The sequence below is a fragment of the Arachis duranensis genome, chromosome 9, assembly GCF_000817695.3.
Source record: "Arachis duranensis cultivar V14167 chromosome 9, aradu.V14167.gnm2.J7QH, whole genome shotgun sequence".
NCBI classification, from domain to species: Eukaryota; Viridiplantae; Streptophyta; class Magnoliopsida; order Fabales; family Fabaceae; genus Arachis; species Arachis duranensis.
In genome coordinates, this window is record NC_029780.3 from 116,801,000 (window position 1) to 116,821,257 (window position 20,258).

The window sequence follows — 20,258 nt, forward strand, 5'->3', positions numbered from 1 at the left end:
GTTTTGAGCTTTCTAATCTATCTTCTTTATTCTTGCGCCCAGATTCTTCTTCAAGAACCGCAGCAGCCTGTCATCAAAAGAAAGATAATCAGTCAAAACATTATTAGTTAAGTTAATGATAAGCTGATCATATGAATCTGGTAGACTTTGAAATAAGAGCTTTCATATGAATCTGGTAGACTTTGAAGTAAGAGCTCTGCACGTTCGTTTTCCGCTATGGTATATTCCAACGATGAGAGTTGGGAAAATAGCGTATTTAGATTGTTGATGTGATCCGTTGCCGATGTGGATTCACTCATTCGAAGAGTATAAAGTCTTCTCTTCAAGAATATCTTGTTGTGAAGTGACTTGACTTCATATAATTTGGTGAGAGCATCCCAAATTTCCTTTGCTGTCTTTTTCTCTGCTACACTTGATAAAACTGAATCAGCTAGTGCCAATTGTAAGTTTGCAACAGCATTGTTGTCCATCTCCTTCCATTTTTCATCTGTAATTCCAGTGGGTCTACCTTCAATTGCTGTCACGCAATTGTCTTTTCTCATAATGGCTTTTATCTTCAATTTCCATATGGAAAAATTACTCCCACTGAATTTCGGAATTTCATACTTTGCTGCCATTTTTTTTAGACGGTAACTTGCAGCGGAGAAAAAAATATATTAATCAGCAACCTTTGGCTCTGATACCACTGTTAGGTACCAGACAAATGACACAGCAAAATATAGAGATGAAAAATTAGGAATTTGTATAAAATATGAAAACAATTGAATAACTTTCTTTGAGAATTACAACTTCTCTCTCTCACAAGGAGACTACAATAACACTCTCTCTTGACAAAAGGAGAACACACTTCTCTCTATATATATAGAAGAAAACTACTCAAAGAAATATTATGTTATTCTCTTTGGATGACTTGATTGAAATGAATTAAAGAAAAACTCAATTTATAGGTGAGTCTCTTCAATATGAACCATCCGTCAATTAGAGGTATATAATTCTTCTCTTTTTCAACCACTAAAATTCTAAGGTTATAAACTAAGATTGTTTATTACCTCTCATTTTATTTAGTTATTATTTATTTATATATTTTCTAAAATTAGCTTTACTAATTTTCACAATACGACTGTTATATATCAGTTACAAATTATAACTTAGCCATAAACGTTATAGATTAACTGTCAATAACTGACATTCAAACAAGTACCAAAACGTCAGATATGTTATTACTCTCGACTTAAAATACCATTAGTACTCAAATATACAACGGTTATTTTTCATTTCTGTTATAAAGGACATGGTAAGAAGATTGTTCTATTCATTGCATTTCTACAAAACTTATTACTCACTTACTGACTTGAGCGTCGGAGTACCTTTTGCAGGTACTTACCCCTTGTTCTCTCATTGCCAACGTATACCTCATCCTGACAGAAAGTTTACAAGTATTCACTGGCAGACGAGCTATACACTGACCAACCTCTACAAGAACGATTAGTTCCACCGTGGGGCCTCAAAACAAAAACCATTCTTTCTATAGGTTCCAAAATTTTCACACCTGCTCATGGCTGACCTACCTTTTCCCACACCATACGAGCTTCTTCAAATAATAACGGAATTACAACAGGCTAATCAGCGCATGACGGAAGAAAATCACGAATGGCAAATCAAATAGTCGAGCTAACCAATACTCGGATTGAAAATAATGACAATGAACATTAAGAAGACGAAGAAGAATATTTTGATTCAACACATATCTCGAAAACTCAACAACTAAAGAAAAATCAGTAAAATGATGACAAAGACGAATTAGACAATGCTGTAGATTCATTCACGCGGCTGGCGTTATGAATTTTAAACTGCCTAAAAATTTTATCTTACTGTTCACATTGACTCCTTACGATGACATGAAAGACCCAAAAAAACGCATAAAAAAATTCCGATAAAAATTTGATTTGTTAACAACTCTTCACGCGTTAAGTTGTTTAGATTGAGAGTGAAGTTTTAGCTAAATTGTTAAACGAGCTGAGCTTATTCTTCGCTTTTTATACTTATAAATTGAAATGTAGATTTGCAGTTTCTAATTTAATAACATGTATATAAGTAGAATATTTACTATATATTTCCACATGTATCTATTATTAAATCTAATTCTTATATTATAAATTGAGTATATAGGATATTGTCTTCTTGAGCTCAAGCTCAGGATATAGACTAGACTTATATATTACAAATAATTAACTGAACTTTCTTAACACTAATTCGTGCCTAAGTTAAGCTTATTATTCTTATTGAGCTTAGTTGAATTAAGTTTAACACATATTAGCTCATTTTTAACACACTCGTCAATTTTTAAGTATATATTGGAGAGAGATGATAGCAGAACACAAAATTTTAAGTTCGATAAAAAAAAAAATGTGTAGACTTTAGTGCATGACATTAAAATAATGCAGACTCAACTTTAACATAATTTTAAAATCCTTTAAACTGAGTAAGTTTTTGTCGTTATATATTGTCTCTGGATGAAAAAGTCCAAAACAAAACACCTTGCCTTTCCAAGGAAAGGAAATATATATGTATAATTTTGAATAGAACTTAAAAAAATTGGATGGGAACCGTATGCCTTTTATTTAAAAAATAATTTATTAACATGGGTTTTCACTTTTCAGGATATTATTTAGATTTAGACGAAATAATTAATTTAGTCTCAAAAATTTTAAATTAAACATTTTAGTTTTTAATCATTTTTATTTTTTAGAAGTTCTTAGAATTATTCAGTCAAATAAATTTAACTGTTTTATTATTTTCAATCAAAATTTTAATATGATAAACAAATAATTAAGTCTCTAACAAATTTTATATTAAAATAATTAGATAAAAAAATCACCATAAGACAAATTACTATCCTTTACAAGAGAGAGATTCTCACAAAATTATAATTTTTGAAATCTATTATAAAATAAAAATTTATTATAAATGTTTGATTTGAAATTTTTTAAGAATCGATTTAGGCGTGTTTGTCTGGATTTCAGATTATTATTAATAAAAAAATAATTTTTTTAATTTTCATAAATATATTACAAATATATTAAAATTTTGAATCATTTAATTTGTTCATATAAACTCTCTTTTAAGTACTTCAATTAATGTCTTTATAAGACATACTTAAAATAAATACTTGGAAATAAAATGATAGGTGCCAGCCATAAAGGTTCTCAACCCTAAAATTTAGTGACATTTATGAGAGATAAGCCTCGTGCAGCTCAATTGCATGAAAACAGTCAAAACCTAAACCCTTAATTGTATATAAACTCCCAAATCGTTACCTGTGCCCTAATTTATTCCAAAAACTCCTCTCACTCACATCACATGTCACAATTTTCTTTTGCTCCATTCCCAAAACACACCCACCTCCTCTTCCTCGGTAACCTGCTAACTCTACCCTTTCTTAATTTCCATAATCAAAACAATAATTAATATATTACTTTAAAAAGAAAAAAAAAAACTAAAAAAGTAGTACAAACTACAAACAAACAAAGCAAATATTACAAATAAAAAAAAAATCTATATACACTGCCAATTTCACCCCTCTTAACCCTATCCTCTATCTATATATGGATATCATTGGGCAGCCCCTTATTTCGATTCTCACCCTATGGTTGTAAGTTATGTGACTCTTGTCTTAATTTCTTAGTCATACACATATTGTACGTGTCATTCATAGTGGACAAATATAAAGTTTACATCAAGGTAAAAACTCGGGTGCAGTTGACGTCACGTGAAGTTGATAGTTGAGAGTTGTTAGAAAAAAATTTAGTCAAATTAATCAAATCATCTATCGACTCTCAATTATCAACTTCACGTAAAGTCGACTGCACCTGAATTTTCACCTTACATCAAACTCTTAATTTAGCAAATGCATCTATTATTATCACTACTATCAACTATGCATATACCTAAAGATTTGTTAGAGTTATTTATAGGTTAAAATTTGAGTTGTCTCATTAACTTGGTTGTTTAACTAAGTGTCAAAAAAATTCGAAGATAATACTTTATTAATCAATAACAAATACTTAAATAAAATTAAATTTTTTGACATACTAATTAAAATAAGTTCAAACTTTTTTATTATTAAATATTTTCGACTAAAAAAAGACTATGAAAAAAAAAAAAACTCCATGTCCCTCATAAATATAACTCTTGCTTAGAATTAATGTCAAATGTCACGTTTAGTTGTTGCTTAGCAAGGTTTATACAAAGAGAAAAAAAAGACAACGATGAAATTGTTTAAGTTACTCCAAACCCTTTAACCTTTCACAATCTCCGAAGGCATAGAGTATCATCAAAGTAATTATAACCTTTATGTTCCCAATAAGGCAACCTCATTGTGTTGTGTGTGCCATGCCAACTCCATGGACATGTTACCACATAAATCACTCACAGCTCTGAATCTCTTGCTATTGGCCACACTACCTAACTTTGTCACATTGATTCAATTACCAACTTACACCATATAAATGTTTAAAAAATCTAAAACCATGTCCAAATTCTGGTAACATCATGAATATTATTAATTTTACCTTAACTTTTATTTCACTAAACAGAGATGTACTAGTTGATAAGAAGAATTAGAAATTCAAATCATCACACACATACATATATAGTTTTATATATGTTGTTGTTAACTATAAAATCATTAGTTAATTTTATCTCTCACACTTTAACATGTCCAAATCTTAGCTTTCATAGAGGCTCATAACTTGAGGCTGTCAGACAATGAAATTCGGGCATCTTTAATTTGGCATTGATTCATATGTTTTGAGGCCAATAATACACGGATGGTATACTTCAGAAAAGGTTTCTCTCATCTTTCGTCCCTAGCTACTTAAGAAGTCTGTTCATCATTAGTACAAGGAATTTTACTAATGAAATTAAATTATAGAGTTAATAGTTAAATTAATTCCTAAAAGATAAGTTATTTTTTAAATTTATTTTTAAAAAAATTTATCAATTAAATTAGTCCTTTAAAGATTATATATTAATCATTTTTGTCTTTCAATCACTCATTAATTAGTAATTTTCGTTAAAAATTGATGATACAGAGCATTAATATACATCATACATGACACCTACTAACATATTCAATTAGACGCTGAATAAATATATTTATAAAAATTTATCAATTTAGTGTCGTTAAGTTATATTAGGATTAGGATAACTGGAAAAATAGACTAAATTGATAGATTTTTATAAATATATTTGTTCAGTATCTAATTGAAAATATTAAATATCATGTATGCTGTCAGTTAACGTTTTATTAATTTATAATTTTTGAAAGACTAATTTGATTTATCAAAAATGAATTTAAAGAATGATCCATCTTTTAAAAACTAATTTGACCATTAATTCTTAAATTTCAGGTTATTAACAGAATCCAAAACTATAAAAAGGTTGCAGGTTGATGACGAGTACGAGAGAAGAAAAACAGAGTGAATGAGCATATGAGAATGTGAGACTTTTTACTAAAGAAATAAGGAGTAGAATCACAAAAATATTAACTACCTCCTAACTGAAAATATATATAAGTACTAACTTTAGTTAATTAGTAATTATAGTCAGTTAATAATCTTAACTAATTCTGGTATAAATATCTAGACTAACACTATGTTAGATAATATTATTTCAGCTAATATTTTCTTCAAATTAGGAGTGCGAATATTTAATAATTCTAATTTGGAGAAACATGAATTAAAAGGTCATGGTGCCACATAGTCTTAGTGAAAAGATCTCCTGTGTTGGTTGACTAAAGAGGTTTGCTGTTTGGTTGACTAAAGTTATTGACAATAACTTAAGAACACTCTCACGAATTTTATCTCGAACGATATGACAATTTGCTTCAATATACTTTGATAATCACATTGCCAGATTCACAAGTGCCACATAAAACTGTACTCACATTTCACCCTATACATATTAACCCATCAATTAATCTCACAATACAAATACATTATCTTATATAACAGCATAACGTAGAGTATAAAATAATACAAAAACATGATATTTTAGACTCGAACATATACCTCCCTACAGATAAGATGCTTGTAATAAAAAGAAAATATCCTCTCTTTAATAATATAGATTGTAAGAAGTTTTGTAATTTCTGTCATTATGCAAAACAAAAAAAACTTTTTTTTGTATAAAGCGTCACAAAATCTAATAAATTTTTTTGATTTGATACATGTTAATGTTTGAGATCCTTATGTTATTCCTTTGATTGCTAGACATAAATATTGTTTAACTGTGATCAACGACAAGAGTCGATTCACCTGGTTCTATTTTATGAAAATGAAATCTGAAATTCAGTTATTGATTAAAAAATTTGTAGCATATATTCAAATACATTTTGAAAAAACTATAAAATATTTTAGATTGGACAATAGATTTAAATTTTAATTTCACAATTTTTTTTAACTGAAAAAAGTATTATGCATTAAACATTATGTGTAAAAATATCCCAATAAAATAAAGTGATTAAATGAAAGCATCAACATTTATTAAATATGGCTAGAACATTATTTTTTCATTTATCAATTCCTAAATATTATTGGACTTATGCAGTTGGGCATACTGCCTATCTCATTAATTGATTACTTAATTCAGTTTTAAAAGATAAATCTTCTTATGAAATGTTGTTTTCTAAAATTCCAAATTTAATCTATGCTTGCACTTTAATCTACCATGACAAAATTTAGAGTCATAAAAAAGTTTCAGGTTGATGATGAGTGCGAGAGAAAAAAAAAAAAAAAAAAAAAAAAACATACCTGAGATTTTTTACTCAAGAACTATGGAGAATCACAAAAATATTAAGGTGAATTATATGGTAAAAATGTAAGTTTACAGATTTTTTTAATAGAATGAAAATGAGATTGATAAAGATAGGACCCACATTTTGAATAATAATAAAATAGTAAAAAATAACTATAAAATAAATTTATATTCTCTTTTTATACCACTTCAATATACAGTAAAATGCCACAAATATTAATTACCTCCTAATTAAAGATATATATAAATGCTAACTAAAAATTAACTCTAATTAGTTAGTAACTATAATCAGTTAACAGTTCTAATTAATTCTGATATAAATATCTAGACTAACACTATATTAAGTGACATTATATCAGTTAACAGTTATATACATAATTTTTTTAAATAAATAAATTAATTAATTTATTTACAAAACAAATTAAACCAGTTTTATTTATAAATATAATTTTTTTTGTGTGGTGTGCAAAATGGAGATACCATTCACAGGTTTTGGTGCAAAATGAAAGTATCCCACACTTAGGGGTGGAAATAGGCTAAGTCAGACCAGGCTTTGCTCTTAACAGATCTGGCCTGTCATACAGTTGATTGGCCTGAGTCTGGCTTGCAGTTTGTTATAGGCTCTTTATAAAATACTAGGTCTGGCCTGTTATTCAGCCTGGCCTGGCCTGAAACCTGTTAAAAGGCCTGATAATTTTTTTTTATAAAAATAAAATTATTTAAAAAATTATTTTTTAATAAAAATAGTTATATGTAATATGTCATATATTTAATATTTATAAAAAATTTTAAACTTTTAACATATTTAAAATATACAAAAATATTTATAATAAAATATAATAAATTTAAAATATCTCATAATTTTATTAATAATAAATAATTATTTATATATTTAATTATATTTTAACAAGTCCAGACAGACAGATTTATAAGGCTAATAGTGAGTCTGAGTCTGGCCTATTAATGTATTAAGGCTTTTAAAAGAGTCTGAACCTGTACCTATTTTGTAACAAGCCAGGCCAAACACAAACTAAACTGCAGGTTCCTGACAAACCGCCTGGCCTTTTTCCACCCCAACCCACAGTGGCACACCGATTTATATGTAAATCAGGAAAGGAAGTTAGGAGGCGGAGCATTCAAATTTCTTTTTTTCTTTTATTTTATTTCAAAAAATTTTCCGTGACATATATATGGGTTCAGAGAATTTCATCAATGTAATGCGAGAATATTGGCTTGTTTTCTTATCTCAATCAACAAAGCGGATACAAGAACAATCATGGAAACCCCACTGCTTCCTAAATATTAAACATTTGAACAACGATAGCTATACTTATTAAAAATGTCATGTAAATATCCAAAATTAACTACCATGCATCCACGCATGTGTATTATATATAGATGATTAATTAATAAGTAATTTTTTATATACATTTAATTATATAATAAATGATTTTTTTTTTGTTTTTCACGGTATCTCTCAATCCGATAGCCAAAAATTAATCCGTGGCGGTACTAAACTCTATTTAGGAGTTTGTCGTTGGCCAATAAATTACTGCATGCACAAAAATACTTGTTTAAGCAGATTATTGAGTTAACCACTAGACCAACCCACTTAATAAATGATACTTATTTTGCATGATGAGAGCAAAAAAAAGAAAGGTATTAGACAACAAACGGAAAGAGAATGTGAGCCCAAACAATAAAAAACCACTTCATTTTCACCGTTTTAAATTCTAAATTAAGACTTTATTTTGTTTCTCATATTTAAAAATTAAAAATATTATTTGTACATTAAAATAAGTTGTCATATTATTAATTCATTCTCAATATATATTTTGTATTTTAACATATATTTTATATTAATAGTTGATTTTAATATATGTGTAGCATAATTATAAATAATAATAGAAAAAATATAAAAAAATAAAATATTTAAGATAAAAATAAAATATTTAAAAAATAAATTAAAATTCAACTCAAATAGTCAAATACTATGCACTAAAATAGAATTTTATCTAAATTTTTACAAGAGTTTAATTTTGATATACTGACAGTATAAAATATTTTATATAATCATATAATTATAACTATTTTTTTAGATAATCATTCATGTAGTAAATATAAAAAATAATTATTTTTATTAATGTAACATTATACAATTAAATACACATATAAAATAATTTTATAATAATAGTGTATCAAAATTAAATTCTCCCACATACCATCAACATTGTCCCTATTCATGGAGCCCCCTTTTCATACAAACTGATCTACAACTGTAATTTGGTGTCTGTTTTAGACGTCTTATATTTAAAGGGGGCGAAAATATTGCTTATGAAAATAACATTACANTAAAAACAAACCTTGGTATAATTGCAAAGATATTATAACTGAGAGCTTGGGAATTTTTCAAAGCACTTTCAACTCCAAAAAAGAAATATCAGCCACCACCACTACCACCACCACCACCACCATAAAGCTGAACTCATTACCTAAATGCAGTTAGTTCCACGCGATGGAAACCAATAATGGTGCATTCTCTAAAAGTGCCACAACTTATATGGCTGTGAATGCCACCATTAGCATATAGCAGCAACAGCATCAGAAGAAGAAGAAGAAGCAGCAGTTTCAAACTTTCACATGGCTCCATTTGAAAACGTTTGTGTGAAACTTAAGCATCATCTTCACATGCATCTTGTCTCCTAAATTGACTTGTATCAGTTTCATCAGTTTCAGTTCCATAACCGCCACCATCTTCAATAGCTACAACATATCCCAGTTGAGTTCTTAAGTAGTCTTCATCCACCACCAACTCATTTTTCTCTTCTTTTTCTTTCCTTTTCAAAATCCAAATGGAACATACTGTTCCAAACAGTGTTACAACTTTGCTGCTATTCTTCTTGTGTCTCACAGTAACAAAGATGGAAATGAGTACTTGTCTCTCACCTGATGGACAAGCACTTCTTTCTCTTGTTTCTGCATCTGAAAGATCATCATCAGCATCTTCCTCACTTCTCTCTTCATGGAACCCTTCAAGCTCAACACCATGTTCATGGAAGGGTGTTACATGCTCCCCACAAAGCAGAGTAATTTCCCTTTCTATCCCTGACACTTTCCTCAACCTTACCTATTTGCCTCCCCAGCTTTCTTCTTTGTCAATGCTGCAACTTCTCAACCTCTCTTCCACCAATGTGTCTGGCCAAATCCCTCCCTCTTTTGGTCAACTCTCCCATCTCCAACTCCTTGACCTCTCATCAAACTCTCTAACAGGTTCCATTCCTAATGAACTTGGAAACCTCTCTTCACTTCAGTTCCTTTTCTTGAACTCAAACAAACTCACAGGAACCATTCCTCAGCATCTTGCTGACCTTACCTCACTCCAAGTTCTGTGCCTGCAAGACAATCTCCTTAACGGTTCAATACCATCACAGTTAGGATCATTGAAATCTCTACAGCAGTTTAGGATTGGTGGAAATCCATACCTCACTGGAGAGATTCCATCACAGTTAGGACTACTCACAAACCTCACCATATTTGGTGCAGCTGCCACTGGACTTTCTGGTTCCATTCCCTCTTCATTTGGGAACTTGATCAATCTTCAAACTCTAGCACTTTATGACACTGATGTTTCCGGTTCAATACCGCCGGAACTCGGGCTCTGTTCCGAGTTGAGAAATCTTTATTTGCACATGAACAAGCTCACTGGTTCTATTCCTCCTCAGTTGGGGAAGCTGCAAAAGCTCACAAGTTTGCTTCTTTGGGGGAATGCATTATCTGGGTCAATACCAGCTGAGATTTCTAACTGTTCATCACTTGTGGTGTTTGATGCCTCTTCCAATGAACTCACTGGTGAAATACCTGAGGATTTTGGGAAGCTTGTGGTTATGGAACAGCTTCATTTATCAGATAATTCCCTCTCAGGGAAAATACCATGGCAGTTGGGAAACTGCACAAGCCTTGCTACTGTTCAGCTTGACAAGAATCAGTTATCAGGTTCAATCCCTTGGCAAGTTGGGAAGTTGAAATTCTTGCAGAGTTTTTTCTTGTGGGGTAACTCAGTTTCTGGAACCATACCACCCTCTTTTGGGAACTGCACAGAACTCTTTTCGCTTGACCTTTCAAGGAACAAGCTCACAGGTTCAATCCCGGAAGAGATTTTCAGCTTGAAGAAGCTGAGTAAACTTTTGCTTCTTGGAAATTCTTTGACAGGAGAGTTGCCATCAAGTGTTGCAGATTGTGAATCTTTGGTGAGACTACGGCTCGGAGAAAACCAGCTTTTAGGGAACATTCCTAAAGAAATAGGCCAATTACAGAACCTGGTGTTTCTTGACTTGTACATGAATCATTTCTCTGGAAGCTTACCAGTAGAGATTGCCAACATAACAGTTCTTGAGCTCTTAGACGTGCATAACAACCACATAACCGGCGAAATTCCGTCTCAGATTGGGGAGCTTGCAAACTTGGAGCAGCTTGATCTAAGTCGAAACCATTTGACAGGTGGAATTCCTTGGAGCTTTGGAAACTTCAGTTATTTGAACAAGCTCATCCTCAACAATAATTTACTCACAGGATCAATCCCAAAATCTATTAGGAATTTGCAGAAGCTAACTCTTCTTGATTTGAGTTACAACAATCTCTCTGGTGACATACCTTCTGAGATTGGTTATGTTACAAGCTTAACCATTAGTTTGGACTTAAACTCGAATTCATTCACAGGAGAAATCCCAGAGTCAATGTCTGCTTTGACACAGTTACAATCACTTGATCTTTCTCATAATATGTTTTATGGAGGAATTAAGGTTCTTGGTTCTCTCACCAGTCTCACTTCCCTCAATATCTCGTACAACAATTTCTCAGGTCCTATCCCAGTAACTCCATTCTTCAGAACTCTTTCTTTTAACTCATGCCTTCAGAACCCCCTTCTATGCCAGTCCATTGATGGCAATACGTGTTCTTCAAGCCTGATTCAAAGAAATGGTATAAAATCTGCGAAAACCATAGCTTTCGTAACTGTGATTCTAGCTTCAATTGTGATAATTGCTGTTGCATCCTGGATTATAGCAACTCGTAGTAACAGGTATACAGTGGAAAAATCTTTGGGGGCATTGGCGTCCACATCAGGAGCTGAGGATTTCTCATATCCTTGGACCTTTATCCCATTTCAAAAGCTAAACTTCACCATAGATAACATCTTGGATTGCTTGAAGGATGAAAATGTGATCGGGAAGGGTTGCTCCGGTGTTGTCTACAAGTCTGAGATGCCTAATGGGGAGTTGATAGCAGTGAAAAAGCTATGGAAAGCTAGCAAAGAAGATGAAACACTGGACTCTTTCGCTGTAGAGATTCAGATTCTCGGATACATCCGGCACAGAAACATTGTGAGGCTACTGGGCTATTGTTCTAACAGGAGTGTCAAGCTTCTTCTCTACAATTTCATCCCAAATGGTAATCTGAGACAGCTCTTGCAAGGGAACAGGAACTTAGACTGGGAAACCAGATACAAGATTGCTGTTGGAACAGCTCAGGGTCTTGCTTACCTTCATCATGATTGTGTCCCTCCCATTCTTCACAGAGATGTCAAGTGCAATAACATACTTCTAGATTCCAAATACGAAGCATATCTCGCAGATTTTGGTCTTGCAAAGCTGATGAATTCACCAAGTTATCATCAGGCAATGTCTAGAGTTGCTGGTTCTTATGGTTATATTGCCCCAGGCAAGTGTTTTTTACCTTACTTTTTACAAAATAAATGGCATTAGAGTATTTATCTCAGATTATTAAAGTTAATAGTATATGAGATTATAAGTATTAGTATTAAGACACATTTGGTAACATAAGTTTTCTGATCTGTTGTTGCTGGTTTAAATTCTAACTTCCATTCACATTAATCACAATGGCAGAGTATGGCTACTCAATGAACATAACTGAGAAGAGTGACGTCTACAGTTACGGAGTGGTTCTGCTGGAGATACTAAGCGGGCGCAGTGCCGTCGAATCCCATGTCGGAGATGGACAACACATAGTTGAGTGGGTGAAGAGGAAAATGGGGAGCTTTGAACCAGCTGTGTCAATACTAGACACAAAACTCCAAGGTCTACCAGATCAAATGGTGCAAGAGATGCTCCAAACACTTGGAATTGCCATGTTTTGCGTGAACTCTTCGCCATCAGAACGTCCCACGATGAAGGAAGTGGTTGCATTGCTAATGGAGGTGAAGAGCCAGCCTGAAGAGATGGGCAAAACCTCTCAACCTCTAATAAAGCACCCTTCAAATCAAAGCTAATTTTTTTCCCTCTTCCTTTCTTTCACTTGCCATGGTTTTTATCCTCTAGTGATTGATTCTCATCTCTCACAAGATGAAAACAAGATGATGTATTATGTGAACTTGAGAGTAGTGACTTAAAACGGCTATTGTTGTACAGTTTTTAGATATATAGATATCATTAGTTTATCTGCTGTATGTGTAGCAGTGATAGTAGTAGTAGCAGCAGTTTGTAGTAACTTATGTTTTGCCACATTTTAATTCTGCATATCCATGATTTCTCATATCATCAATCTTCAAAATCATATGCATGTCATAATGAATTGTTGAACCTAGAGGTGTCGTTTTGCTGGTTGAATGGTCCAGTATTAATACCACAAGTTCTGCTGATTCTGTGAAAATAATTAATTTCCACAACTTGTTTTTTTCCTCCCATATTCTTCATAGAAGAAAGGTACAAGAGAGCCGAAAGGTATGTGGGGCTGGACGGCTAGAAAGGGAAAAAACAAAATTCTTTATGACCCAAAAACACAACAAACACTTTTCTTTAGACTAAATTAGTGGTTTGTTTCTGGTAGAGAAAGGAGGGGACAAGGTCCATAAGGCATAACTGATGTTTCGTTCATGCAGAATCAACTTTCGTCTGTTTTTATTCAAATGTATTATAAGAACCATAGTTTCAGGAGATTATTACTTCAAAAAAATAAAAATAAAAAAAATTAATGCAAAGTATTTTAATTTGATGGAGCAAACTCAATTTTCAATAATGCAATGAAAGTATACAGTGTAGGCAATGATGCAAGGATAAGGAGTAAGAAAGTAATGATGATTAAAGCATACAAGAACATGATACATGTTATTTCAGGGCTAAGGTTGGTGGGGGCCAGAATTCCATTTTTGTAAGGAGACAAGCCATGCTTCCTTCCCCTTCTCCCACATGCCTCAGTTGACACTAGATTTGTCTCCCACTTCACAGTTCACATAATCCAAAACCTTCTCCCCTCCTTTGTTTTGGTTTTTAAGACAATGTTGGTCAAAAGGCAGAATAGCCATGTTCACCAGTTTGCTTCCATTATCATATCTTGTCCTGTATTTATTGTCTCCAACAGTTTATAAGATAGCGATTTTTGACACATTAGTAACAAAAAACCAAAACGAGGCAAGTTGGCATGTTTCTTTCATTATCTGAAGAAACAATACGCAACTTGTAATTTACCTAGAATTCAGATACTCAGATCTTTCATGAACAAAAATTTTGATTCAACATTAAGCTTAACTTTTATATTATCGATATTTGCTCTACACTTTGATCAAATGGTTCAACATTGTCACCTAATGTATTATTCTGAAATAATTTTCATTGTGATGAAGGGGAGCCTTGGAACAACGGTTGAGTTGTCTCTGTGTGAGCTCAAGATCACGGGTTTAAGCCATGAAAACAGTCATTGATATAGTTATCAGGCTGTGTACATTGCATCCATTGGGTGCGGCTCTTTCCCGGATCCTGTGTTAACGTGGAATACTTGTGCACCAGGCTGCTTAGAGAATTTTCATTGTGATATAAATATCTAACAGCTTCTGTCAGAATCTAGTTTTAACAAGAAAAGGGACATGGGTGTTGTTACAGAAACAGAAAGAACATGATAAGAACGAAAAGAAGAGACTGTCAGCAAGCATTGTCAGCCACCACCAGTTTAGTAGAAGGCAAGTCTGCATGCAAAGGGCCTACACGAGGTGGGGACGATAAATAATTGGACCCTAAATACGTCTTAGTTTTATTTTGCAGGTTTTGAAGTGTGATTTCTCTTAAAAACTCCCAACTCACAAACATAACCTACGAGACAAAAAGCTATTGGCAAACTCGCAGGTTGCCGGTAACTCATAAGTCTGCCCTATAAGTTTGACAAGCATAGGATTGGAGGCTATAAGTAATTTCTAGCTGAATACTTACAGGCCTGGGGTTGAGTTCAAATGCTCATAACAGTACTACATGAAATTCACAACACCATAGTGCAATGTGGCACAAGTCACACTTTCCTTCTTTATTAATATACTAAGTAATTGGATTAAAGCCAATGCAACTAGGATTGTAGAGATATGTTTGTGTTATTGTTGATAAATGAATCTAGGACACTCCAGGTTACATAGATTATGCATATATCACATTTGTTCAACCCACAGTTTGGATAATTATAGTATGTTAACCATATAGTACATACACAAGTAGCTAGCAACAACTTGAACAGCTACAAGTGGTGCGTTAATACCGAAGAATTGAGGATTGAAGTCTTGAACAAATTTTCGGCTCTACAATGCAGTAAACATATACAGGTTTCTTAAAGAATATTCTAAAGTTTACATTTAAATGAGACAAAATATTGATTTCCAATAATTTATAAGAAGATTATCTGGTTTTTAATCCCAGGCATAAAAAAATATGCAGAAAAACAAGTGTCACACAGGGTTATAGGGATCTAAACGGCAAGTGACTTATGTTTACAGATAAAGAATGTGATAGTATGATCACTTCAATAAGTAGCATAATAACATTGTCTTCTACTGTTTTTGGCCATTCCTATGGTGCTGTTAACATCTCAATCAACTAATTTTTCCACCTGTTCAATCACTATAACCAAAATCCCATTCACTCAATTGAATTATGAGAAAAGAGAAGTTCATCTAAACTGAGTTTATATATAATGTTAAATGAAGCTCATATCATCATACTAATAATACAAGTACAGATGCAAATACAATGTTAATATTCAAAAAGAATAACAATGGTCCTTTAAATGCAAAGAACCTCCATCATCCCCCTCACAAACAACTCGTGTGGAGGAGCCGGCTTTTGATCAATTTATTCAAAAACTACATCATACTAAGAAGCACCCTAAGGAACATTACTTCAGCTACAATTTTGGAATTCCGATCACAAAAACTCAAAGTATTAACTAGTAGCAGCATCCCATAAAGGAACAAGAAAACCTCTTACTATGTTACTCATCCAATTGTTTCAGCTCTGCTTTCAGTTGCTCAATCTTGAGACCCATGGACCTCTGCAGAGCCCCCTTCTCCTTCTCCGACAACCTGCACCAAAACAAGAACAATATAAAAACCTGCTTCTATGCACAACTCGTTAAATAAATAATAACTAACTTATAACTGAAATAACTAAATATAACAACCTGGCCAACAAGCCATCGAACATTCCGAGGACTTCTTTGACGGCGGCGCGTGCGCACTCGGCTTCTTCATCGAAGTAGACGGTTTCCTTGGACTCCAACGCCGTCTCGATTTCTTCCCTGGCTTCCGCAAACTTGAGATTGATGGCGTCCACCTCCTTGTTGTGATCCAAGTCATTGCAACTGCCACCGCTGTAACTTCGAGGATTTTGCCAAACCATAGGTGCGATTGTGCGGATAGATTGGGGCTTTGAGGTTGAATTAGTTATGAAGAAGGGAAGTGGCGAAGTAAGCGTTGTTGTAGATGGACGAAGAGGGTATCTGATTCGGAGGAAGGAGTTGAAGAGTGAAATGGTGGCGCGTCGCTGATTCATTTTTTTGGTGTGTTGTGTGCGTTCGCAGTTGCAGAAGCGGATGGTTATTGAAGGAAGACGGAAGCACCCACACCGGAATAAAGTTCCCCAACAATTTTTTTATTTTATTTTCCAAATCTTTAAAGAGAATTAGCTAGCAGAATTTATTATTTTTTATTAATATTTTTAGTCATAACTTAAATTTTTTAAGTCTAATAATTTAATAATATAATTTTAGTTTATATTTTTTAAATATTTTTAATTAACTACTAGTTAAATACAATACATCTTACTAACATTTTGACATTTTTCTAAAGGATATAATTTTGATGACATAGTATTAATATAATAATATAAATAAATTTAATAAATTTTTTAATATTAAATTTAAAAAATAATTATTTTTACTAAATACGATAATACATAATTATTTTTACGTATGAAAAATAGATTTTTTATAATAAAATAAAAAATTTTATTTTCAAATAAAATTATTATAACTTTAATTTTAAATATCTAATTTTTATTTTGACGTCTAAAGCAAGTTTATTGCTCTTCTAAGCGAACCTTATTATTTTCACAAGGTTCGTCGTCTCCTTCGACGACTGTACTTTTCGATGAACTTCAAGCAAGTTGGTCCAAAGTTCCAATTCTCCAAATATAAAAATTCATAATCCTCTCCTAAGTTTTCTCTTTTCACTTTTTTATTATTCACTCTCATCCTCTTTTATCTTATTTTTTATTTTGATTATTTTTTTATCCTTTTATATCTTTAATTTGTCAATTTTAGGTAATTTTATTCTTCTATTTCTTTTGAATTTAATTTATTATTGTATCATTTTATAATTTAACATGTTTATTTAGTTAGATTAAATTTTCATGTTAGTTTAATAATTAAATGATATAATTAGTTAGTGAAAAATGTTATTTAGATTATTGTTTCATTTTAACTCATTATGGTCTATAAGTATTTAGATTTATTTCTAATGTGTTTGATAATAAGTTAGTTAATTTTAAATTATTTTATTTAGATTATTGCTTTATTTGAAATGATTATGATTTAGGGTAAAATTATCATTTAGGATTTTATAATTATTTCGAATATGTTTGATAACAAATTAGTGAAATTTAAATTATTTTATTCTAATAATTTATTCTATTATATAGCAATTTGATAGCGTAAAATATGTTAGCCTACAAAGATACCTTTTACAAAATATATTGGATTGATCATATTGCTGGCCAACTTAGCCGATTAGTATATCTTATAACTTATGTTTTTTTATATATTTAAAATTTATCTTATTATTTGTGACTTCCGTTTCGTCAGACTTGTTGATTTTTGTTTTGTAGGGTTCTTGGATCTTGCATATGAGAAAGAATTTACTATAACATTCTCCCAAAGAGATATGGACATACTTTAGACAAGCAGGATTTGAGCATGTGGCATATATACTATAGTGAGGCCATGACTGGGTATTAGTCTCTGCTTTGATCGAGAGATGGCGTCATGAGTTTCATACTTTTCACCTGTCTTGTGGGAAGATGACTATCACCATGCAGGACATGGTGTATCAGTTAGAACTCAACATTGATGGAGATCCAGTCAGCGACTACATTGATGGGTGAAAGCAGTTTTATGATGGACGCTCTATTGTGGACCTCTGTCAGCAGCTGCTAGGTGTTGTTCCGGACCCCATAATAGACAGTCACAAAGTAAGTAGACTGTCAATCTCATTTGGTTTCATGATTTTGTTTGTGGCAGTTGGAGGAGCACCTGACGGAGGAGTGCTTGCTGCGGTAACTCTTTTTGTTATAACATATAACTCATGAATTAATTAAGCATAGATAAGCAAAGGCAATGTAATGAATCTACAAGGTAATCACATCTGCATTGCGAATAACCAACGAAGAAACATGTTGTATGATTTCTCCCAATATCCATATATACTCGCAATGACTCTCTATTTTGCAAGTCAAACCTTTCTATCGACGCCTTGTAACCAAAGTGATTATCCTCACTTCCTTGCAAAATCCTTAGGATGATGGTTGGATTTGCTTTGATCAATCACTTTCGAGACAAATCTTCCATGGTCTTGGCCCATTGATATTTGTATACAAGTATGAGGACCACTGTATTTCTTCACCTCCCATTTTTCCTGCTTTCGCGATAAGATATGCGTATGTTCCATTGACAACCACACTCAAATGAGTGCAATATACAATATACTTCATGGACACTCTCTAGTATCTTATACTCCACAACTTTCCTAATATTATGCATCTTGACTGTTGTAATAACTTCCTTCTTGTTTTCATACTATTGCCCAATCTCAAACTCATAGGTGGGATCATTCTAGGGGCCTCTTTGACTAAATAAATAATTTGAGGTCATTGCCTTGAGATTCAATGTAAAAAAATGATCGAGCTAATCATATGGTCAGAAAATAACAAACTGTGTCAAAGTAATTTGTATCTCACTGAAGTAGTTTATCTCTTCCTCCTCCTCATCCGGAATTTTCGTTGGTTCAACCTCAGTATCTTCACCATCATCAAGGTTAACTTGATAGCGATCCATCATCGGGTCTTTAATAGCAGAACCTTAATGACTTTTAACTTCAGCTTGCATCATACCATCATTAAAATCTACGACATTTGACCTCTCTTGACTACCTTCAGGTGGCATATTTAGGTCAACAATCATCCTTCTAATTCTTTTTCTAATTGTCCCACTTAAGGGGATATCATCAACAATATCCACAAAAGTTTCTCCACCCAAGTTGACTAAAAAAACAAATAACTCCAATAGATGAACATTTGTCCAACAGTTGTGCTAGATCCTAATAAGATGTATGTCTTCATCATCACGTAACCGATACCTAATTTACAAAAATATAAAATCTTATCAAAACCATCATCAAATAAAAAATAATAAATTAATAATAATAATTATAATATGTGAATAGTACGAATATACCTTTTGTAAAATAAAATGTTATCTACTTCGATTATATATCTATAGTAGATTTTTTCATTCTTTTCATGTGTTGCTGACCAATGACATGCACTATCAAAATTTTCATTACTGTTAGACTTTCGACTTCAGGTGGTATGTATACAAATACTAATTGAGCAGAACTAAACACGATAGATCCCTCTTGATTATATATTATTTCACCATTATAATGAATAGATAACAATAAAATTCCAAACATTGTATAGAGTAAACAGAAGATGAGAATATAGGGAGAAGAATGAGATACTAGTAGTGATTTTAGTGAACGATCAGTCTCGGTTGGATTTTATTGAAGTGCCTACTTAAAGTTCGCTGAGAGGTACGATAACTTTACACATTACATAAAGTTCGCCGAGGGGACGGCGAACCTTGTGAAAATGACAAGGCTCGCCGAGGGAGCAACGAACTTGCTCCAGATGCCAAAAAAATCTTTGAAATTAAAGTTATAATAACTTTTATTTAAAAATAAAGATTTATAACAAAATCCTATAAAAAAACTCTTTTGTATATTGAATTAATTCAGTGAAATAGCTGGTATCAATACTTTTTATTTATGTTATTATTATAGTCTTATAGCATGAAAAATAAATTATTAAATTTTATTATGATTATCAATTATATATTTTGGT

General features: G+C 32.2%; 2 protein-coding genes across 2 annotated transcripts; one reads left to right on the plus strand and one right to left on the minus strand.

Moving 5' to 3' along the window:
- Nucleotides 1-9,227: 9,227 nt before the first annotated feature.
- LOC107467892 (LRR receptor-like serine/threonine-protein kinase RGI5) lies at nucleotides 9,228-13,301 on the plus strand. Its single transcript, XM_052253816.1, has 2 exons — nucleotides 9,228-12,516; nucleotides 12,717-13,301. Exons 1-2 carry the CDS (start codon nucleotides 9,669-9,671, stop codon nucleotides 13,097-13,099), a joined length of 3,231 nt encoding a protein of 1,076 aa, XP_052109776.1. The 5' UTR covers nucleotides 9,228-9,668; the 3' UTR covers nucleotides 13,100-13,301.
- Nucleotides 13,302-15,752: 2,451 nt separating this feature from the next.
- Nucleotides 15,753-16,727, minus strand: LOC107467763 (embryogenesis-like protein). Its single transcript, XM_016086940.3, has 2 exons — nucleotides 16,264-16,727; nucleotides 15,753-16,165 (listed from the first exon to the last, which is right to left on the minus strand). The coding sequence occupies exons 1-2, from the start codon at nucleotides 16,632-16,634 to the stop codon at nucleotides 16,075-16,077; spliced, it is 462 nt and encodes a 153-aa protein (XP_015942426.1). The 5' UTR covers nucleotides 16,635-16,727; the 3' UTR covers nucleotides 15,753-16,074.
- Nucleotides 16,728-20,258: the final 3,531 nt, after the last annotated feature.

Bases quoted from the DNA above. Each gene is read 5' to 3' on its own strand.
- LOC107467892 (XM_052253816.1), top strand. From the start codon at position 9,669: ATGGAACATACTGTTCCAAACAGTGTTACAACTTTGCTGCTATTCTTC. The intron at 12,517-12,716 runs GTTATATTGCCC...TCACAATGGCAG, and splicing joins TAGAGTTGCTGGTTCTTATG to AGTATGGCTACTCAATGAAC.
- LOC107467763 (XM_016086940.3), bottom strand. From the start codon at position 16,634: ATGAATCAGCGACGCGCCACCATTTCACTCTTCAACTCCTTCCTCCGA. The intron at 16,166-16,263 runs GTTGTTATATTT...GTTTTGGTGCAG, and splicing joins TTCGATGGCTTGTTGGCCAG to GTTGTCGGAGAAGGAGAAGG.